The sequence below is a fragment of the Chinchilla lanigera genome, unplaced genomic scaffold, assembly GCF_000276665.1.
Source record: "Chinchilla lanigera isolate Chin_1 unplaced genomic scaffold, ChiLan1.0 scaffold00191, whole genome shotgun sequence".
In the NCBI taxonomy this organism is placed as follows: Eukaryota; Metazoa; Chordata; class Mammalia; order Rodentia; family Chinchillidae; genus Chinchilla; species Chinchilla lanigera.
Genome location: NW_004955592.1, coordinates 392,149 through 399,929, shown reverse-complemented (window position 1 = coordinate 399,929; position 7,781 = coordinate 392,149). Strand labels below are relative to the sequence as shown.

At 41.4% G+C, this 7,781-nt stretch overlaps 1 protein-coding gene across 1 annotated transcript; it reads left to right on the top strand.

Moving 5' to 3' along the window:
• The first annotated feature begins 5,445 nt into the window (after nucleotides 1-5,445).
• Nucleotides 5,446-6,693, top strand: LOC102010962 (small proline-rich protein 3-like). The gene is made up of 2 exons (XM_005414615.1): nucleotides 5,446-5,505; nucleotides 5,693-6,693. The coding sequence occupies exon 2, from the start codon at nucleotides 5,712-5,714 to the stop codon at nucleotides 6,363-6,365; it is 654 nt and encodes a 217-aa protein (XP_005414672.1). The 5' UTR covers nucleotides 5,446-5,505; nucleotides 5,693-5,711; the 3' UTR covers nucleotides 6,366-6,693.
• Nucleotides 6,694-7,781: the final 1,088 nt, after the last annotated feature.

Genomic DNA, 7,781 nt, shown 5'->3' with positions numbered 1-7,781 from the left:
AGTTAAGATACTTATACTACTAATTTCTATTAGTTCGTTAGTGTTTATATTGTTTGATCAGTCTTATGTGCCTATATCTGGTAATCTGAGCAACTACTTTGAAGATAACTATATGCAATATATTAACCATTGTTAATTTCCTATCATCTTGTTTTGAAATTCTGCATCATTTTTATCTTTTTATTTTCTTTAAAATAGAAAATAAAAAATAGAGAAAAATTAAACTGATTGCAAGTTGTTAAAGGGGGTAGTATATGTGAAATTGATATATCACATCAAAATAACGTTTATCCAAGAATTTCTTTAAAATTATTGACCTACCATGAACTTTTACTTGTTTTCCGCACATGATTTAGTAGCACCAAAAGTTAGTCATTTTGAAAATAGGGATTCACTGGGGCTGGGGATTTAGCTCAGTGGCAAAGCGCCTGCCTGGCAAGCGCAAGGTCGAGAGTTCGGTTCCCGGTACCGGAGAAAAAAAAAAAAAAAGAAAATATGGATTCACTGAGTTATGCAGATTTTATAAATGTTGACACATTTCATGGCACAATATAAAGAAATTATATTCATTAACATCATTACCAGCGTCATGAGGAAACCACTTTCATATTGGGAAGCTATAAAACATATATATGTAATCAAGTAGTTGAAACAGCATAAATTTTCCAAAATTTAATTTTGCCTACAAGTTTACAATTTGTCATCAGCAATAATCATTACATTAATTTTCTGTTGTGGTTTTATGACTTTAAATTTAACATTTTAAAGCAACACACATTTATGATCTCATAGTTTTCATGGATGAGGGACTCAGGGTTACAAGACTGCAGTCAGGTGTTTGCATATCTGCATTTGCCACATGCATCAATAAGGCCCGGTAACCACAGCTATACCCTATCATCCCCAATCTTTGTTCAGCCCTATTCTTGACAAACAAATCTCAACTCCCTGTACGTTCTCAAACCCAGTTCCTGGTGGGTACCCACAACTCCTCTGTGCTGAACTGTCACCACTCAAAAGTCCTACTATAATGTCTTCCTTTCACAGCCCCCTTTTTTATGCTCAAAATCCTATAAGAGACTTTTAGCCTGTAGGAGAGCTAGCTGATCTGCTCTCTCATACCACAGTATCCCCTTTTGTGTTTTCTCTTAGGTAAACCTGTCCTGTTGTGCTCAGGCCTCTATTTCTTTTCCTCCTTTTGTCCTAAAAATGCTTTGGTATTTTATTTTGTGAATATTGAACAGGCGTTTCAATATAAATAGGGAAAGAGGAGTAAAATTCCTGGATCTTTAGCAAGAACCAAAGCAGTGGCGCCAAAGTACTAGTAAATGATGCAGGAAGTTATTTCATCCACACCTGATTTATATCTCTTATAAGCAAGCCATATGGGAAGAGTTCAAGTTATTGGCATAATCCACTTGGCTATTACAGTCTAAGCATTTTCTGAAAGATTGTATCCCGGTAGACACATCCCCTTTTGAAGGCTATTCAATATGGTGGGGCAGCAACTTGTGGTGAGCAGAATCCTGGTGAATAGTGGTAGCTGGTTTAGCTAGACGCAGCAGCAAGATACTGATGGCAACAGAATGAGTGTGCTTAGGAACTCAAAGCGTGGTTCTGCAGGCCCAGAACCAAAGCCTGGTCAACCAAGACAGACATGTATGGTACATCCCCTGCACAACCCAGACCCTAAGTGTGCCATGCATGATGTTCAGACCATGATATGGCACTTTATCTCTCTCTTATCATAAAGTCAATTTGTACTACTTTTGCCAAGGCAAATCCAAGACTTAAAATCTCACAGGAATAAATCAGGAACAGAATCACATGTAGAAAAGAGTGCATAAATACTCAGTCACAGGGTCCACAGCAGAGTTCCAATTGATTTAACTATGGGTAAAAATTCATTCCAGGGTTTCCAAAGATGGTCCTTAAGGAAATTCCAAATTCCTTCCGTTAATCCATCAGATGACTCCTCTAACCTTGCTCTAGAAACTGGTTTCTATCACTAAGTAATCATCTTCCTCTTTTTGCCCCTAAAATAGAGTGTGTACATTTTATACAACCTCTTAGTCTGGATTTCCCCAAGTCAGAGCTGAAGACAAAGTCTTACAAGCAGTTAATTTCTTTGGGGTCAATCTTAGGAGAGGGAATATAGAATTAAGGGAAGTGAAACCAAGCAAAAGTAAAAATGAGTATATTACAAAAAATACATTACTACGGATGCTGTCACGAAGGGTAACAGGAACCTGATCTCCAGGTTCGTCTGAGACACAGAAACAATTGTGCCATAGAAGGATTTTCCCTGGGAATGAAATAGTCTTGTCTATCAGCTTATGTTCTCCATCAGCAAAGTGTAGCCACAGGTAATAACTATGCAGAACTTCAAGCCAAATGTCCTCAAGTGCATGGCAGACTCCCACAGGTAGTTCACACTATGACATCAGTGAGCCTTGCATCTAGAAAGGAAGTGCACGGTCATGGCAACATGTGGAAATGGTCCACACCGCCGTGATAGGGAGAAATATAAGATTCAAAAGATGTGGAAAGTGCCTAATACCATATACAAGCAGGCCCTAAGAAAGTCCCAGGACAATGAAGTTGGAAGAAAAGCAGCTGTTGTGCCAAGAGAAGAGAACCAGTAAAAGAGATAAACATACCAGAAGTTGTGGAAACACCCTCAGAAGCCAGTGGGTTTATCACCTCAGAAACTAAAGCCAGATAATTCGCCATACCCAACACTGTCAGTGAAGAAGTAAAGCTTCTTGAAAGGGCAGCAAGAGACTTAACACTCAGGCATTGAGCGTACCTGACCAAACAAACAGGAATATCAGGGTTAGGCTGAAGTTCGGTGTTCAAGCTGTTGATGGCAAAAAGGTTTTGTTGGGGTGAATGAGGAACCACTTAGGGAAGGGCATGGGAGAGCTCACCCAGCAATAGGAGACAGGAGATGAGAAAGGAATTGCTTCTATAACCAAGGTTCAGAATCAAGGGCGAATATCGGAAGAACCAAGAGTCCGACCTGAGAATGAGGTCAGTCAGTGTTTTAGAGAGGTAAGCAGTACCATTCACAAACAATCTAAGAATGCCCCTGGACGATGCTGTGTGGTGGAGGACGTAGGAGCAGGAAGCAGAGTCCTTGGGAGAGAAGACCCAGGTTAGGGCTAGATCTTCCTGTGTTCGGTGCTACTGAGAGGTAATTTTGGTGAGAACAGGAACTGCTACACAATCCCACAGGAGAGCTAACGTCGCATTAGAAACTACAGCTCAAGTATAGTAGTGGCCCTGGTACCATCCCAGAGTCAGAGAAAGTTATCTTTCTAAAATAGTACTTTTCTATCTTTTTTCTTTTCCACCCTTCTCTTATTCTTCCTCCTCCTCCTCAACTTCTTTTCCTTCCTCTTCTCCTCCTTCTCCTCTTCCATCTGTCTTCTCCTTTTCCTCCTTCTTTCCTTCATTTTCCTCCTCCTCCCCTTCCCCCGACTCTTGCTCCCTCTCACTCTCACTCTGTCTCTCTCTCTCACTCTCCCTCTTTCTGTCTCTCCCCATCTCTCTTTCTTTTATTTCTTCCTGATCATATCCCTGCATTTCTCTGTAGTTCATGTACCTCTAAATCTATTCATAAAAATACACATTGTCCATAACTAACCACATACTACAAGTGGACAGTGTGTGAGGATAAAGAACAACTATTGGTTTTGGGAAATTCATGGAGGAGCTTATGGTGGTGGCTGAGGTATCATGCATCAGGAGGACCCTCGGGGTGTCAGGTTCATGAAAGGTGACATGGCAGTAGGACAATAGGAAAAGCAAAGTTTGTATGTGTCTGACTTTTGAGGATGTTTAGATTTTCCAAAGCCCATACCTTTTGAGATATTATATACCGAGGGTGGGTTAGTGACCTCAGTTCATCCTTTTATGAGCAGAGAGACTGTCTGGTTTATGAATGGAAAGAACCAAAGCTCTATGGTCCCTGTGTCACTGTAGAAAAGACAGATACCATGAGTAACAGGGTCATCATGTGTGTGCCATTGTGACAGAAAGATCAAGTTAATCTTCATGGTCCAGTCCCACAGCATCTACTACCCCAATCCATATGATATCTTAAGGTCTCTTCCAAAATGAAGACAACTTATTTTCAAAGGGCACATCTTCCCAATTCATTTTTTTTTTTTTTTTTGCAGGCATGTAGTGACTGAGGGACTAAAAGCCAGAGGAGATGATTTATTCATTTTACACCACTCCCACAGCCTCCTAGAAGAACCAGAAATACTTACAGTTATCCTCACATACAATTCAAATATTAAGATACCCCATAGGGCATCATAGGACTAGTCAGGGCTAAAGATAAATCTTTGGCCAAGAAACATGACTTGCTGGTCTCAGAAGCCCAAGAATTTCCTGTTTTAATCCATTACTCCCCAAAGAAACCTGTTGACCATAGCAGCCACACCACAAAGGAAGCAGGCCTAGGTGAAATCATTGTTACACAGTGAGCATCAAAAACATGTTAAACCAGAGATTTTCATCACAAAAGCTGGAATGAAGACAAGGCAGTCAAAAAGGGAGTCTACTTCCTTAAGGCAGGGCTCGTTTTCTGTATAAAATGCAAGCTGCCCAGAGACTGTACAGGAGAGGCTTGAGAGCTTGGACTTCTCTGCCTACCAGGTGAGTCTCCCCACTAAGGACTTCTTAATGTTTTCTCATCATTACATTGATTGGGACCTCTTTGATGGCCAAAGGTATATTTATTTTAAATGCAATAGCAACTGTATACATTTCTTTGATTTTCCACTCAGTTTACAACTATGGAATTAGGGTTAGAAAAGAAGAATGATTCCTCTAAAGGTTTGTTAACTAGAAGCTACATCTACATCAAAGGAATTTTTACTGACATTTTAATTCCTTGTCTAATATGTATCGAAAATTTGTAATATGGAAAACACTACATTGGGAACTTGGATGTTCCAAAATAAGTTTTATTTTTCTCTATGAATGTATGACCATTAGAAGATGTATATACAGGCATAATGGCTGATACAGATGATGTAAAGTGGATGATAGGAAAGATAGGTAAGTGAGTCTGGCAGAGACCTGCAGGAGGAGAATTGCAACAGGCGAGCATTTGTGGATAAGCAGTGAGGCACTGCAGAACTCCTTAGAGCAGATAGTGTGACAGAGGCTCAAAGGGGGATTGTGTGGACTCAAGCAGAAGTCTATAGGAGTTTTCCTGTAAGAGCAAAGGCACATATAAGATAGACATGAGTAGGTAAACTACAGACCTTATGTTCTACCATTTTCCCAAATATTCAAAACCTAGGCCCTCACATCAACCACAGCAGCCTGCTGGGGCATTGAGCTGCTTGTGATGTGCATAGGTGTTTAGATGCACCAGGTGGGAAGGAAGAAAAAGAAGGGCCCCATTCACATGGCCCTGAGCAAATCACCTTTACCTTTTGTCTTGAAGTCTTGCATGGATCCTCAAAGCATCCTAACATTTCAAAGGTAAGAAAATAGAAAGAGAAAGAGGAAGAAAGAAAGAAAGAAAGAAAGAAAGAAAGAAAGAAAGAAAGAAAGAAAGAAAGAAAGGGAATCTTTCACTTCCGCAAGGACATACGATGAGAGACACTCTTCAATAAATTGAGATTCCGTCTTGCTCCTCCAAATGACTAATCTACTTTTCTGTCTCTAGGCCCAACATCCTTTGAAGCATGAGTTCCTACCAGCAGAAGCAGCCCTTTGTCCCACCCCCTCAGCCTCAAGAGGAGCAGGTGAAACAACCCTGCCAGCCTCCCCCTGAAGTGCCATTTGTTCCCATCACCAAGGAGCCACGCCATCCAGCTGTTGCACAACCTGGAACCACCAAGATCGCAGAGCCCTGCCTCACCACAGTTATTGAGCCAGGCTGCGGCACAGTCACTGCACCAGGATACACCGCGGTCCCTGAGTTGGGATGTACCACTGCTCCTCAGCCAGGATGCACCACTGTCCCTGCACCAGGATACACCGTGGTCCCTGAGTCGGGATGTACCACTGCTCCTCAGCCAGGATGCACCACTGTCCCTGCACCAGGATACACCGTGGTCCCTGAGTTGGGATGTACCACTGCTCCTCAGCCAGGATGCACCACTGCCCCTGCACCAGGCCATACTGTAGTCTCTGAGCCAGGATGCAATACTGTCCCTGCACCAGGATATGCTGTAGTCCCTGAGCTGGGATGCACCAGTGTCCCTCAGCCAGGATCCACTATGGTCATTGCACCAGGAAGTATCATAGTCCCTGAACAGAGCTATACCAAGGTCCCTGAGCCAGTCCCTTCAGTGGTTATTCCAAGCCCAGCTCAGCAGAAGAACAAGCTGAAATAATGGTGTCTACAGCCAGGGCCTTGAGAAGCTAGTGATCAATTGCTGAATATGTTCTTCCCTTCTGCTTCTGTTTTAGTAGTCAGTACACCTTGCAAACAATATAATGTCACCCTGGGTCAAGTTGTCTCCCTTGTTTGTCTTCTAAAAATACGTGCTAAGATGCCTCCCTTTACACACACCGTGAGCAGCCTTCCGAGCCTGAGTTAAGCAGAAGGTTTTAGTGCCATGCTCATCTTCAGCTGCTCAGAATTCATTCTGAGTGGAATCTTTGATTAGAAGAAATGCTTGTTTCCTATACTTCCCCATTAAATTTCTAATTCTAACTTCACTCTTGGCTATGCATGTGATTGGCTGAATGTTTCTTGTTCTCATATGATGAGTCATAACTTATAGACAAAGAAGAGTTGTTATAGATATTATCTCTTTAATCCTAGCACCATGTACTTCTAAGGGGTTCTGGGGACATATTCAGGAAGATTGCTGTATAGTATTGAGGTCTTCTGCAGTGGTTCCGAGACTGTCACTTTGGGCAGCCACAGCACTGGACTGTCATACTTGAGTTCCATGGCACCTGTCACAAGTCACATCCCATCTTTGGTATCCTACCCACAAGTCTCCTGTCTATTGCACAAAAATTTAACATCTACATATATGAAGTTGGCAGGCTATTTTTCTTCATTTTTCCTTGAAGATACTCTAAAATATACAGAACTGCACATACTCACAAAGAGACACATTTGTAAATGGTCATACATCACATAATCATCCAGGAGGGCTCCACCTTTATTACAGCAGACAATATTATCTTTTACTGAGTAGCTGTTATTTGTATAGATGCCAGAAATTACCAGGAAGAGGACACAATGGACAATGCTTCCCCTTGGACAATCTGTGATCTTCTCCAGGTTATAGAACATTTATACTCTTCTTGTAAAAAACTGTGCACAACTAAACACACACACACACACACACTCACATATTACCCCTATTATGGTATTACCCATATTACCTCCCAAAATTACCCTCAGCACCATATATTTATAGTGTTATGGGGACGTATGTGATCAGTTAGAATGGCTAATAAAAAAAATAACAACTTCTGGCAAGGATGTGGAGAAGAGGGTACCCTTGGGCACTGTTAGTGGAAATATCAGTTAGTGCAGCCACTGTGGAGAATTATACGTATGTTTCTCAAAAATAAATAAATAAATAAAATCTGCCATGTGATCCAGCTCTCCTACCCTGGATGTATGAAGGAAATGAAATCAGAGCGTAAAACAAAGACTTGCATTCCCACAGTTATTGTGGCACTGTTAACAACAGCCAAGATATTTATTCAGCTGAGGAGTCCATCAAGAGATGACTGAATAAATAAAATATGGCATATACACACAATGGAATATTACTCAGCCATAT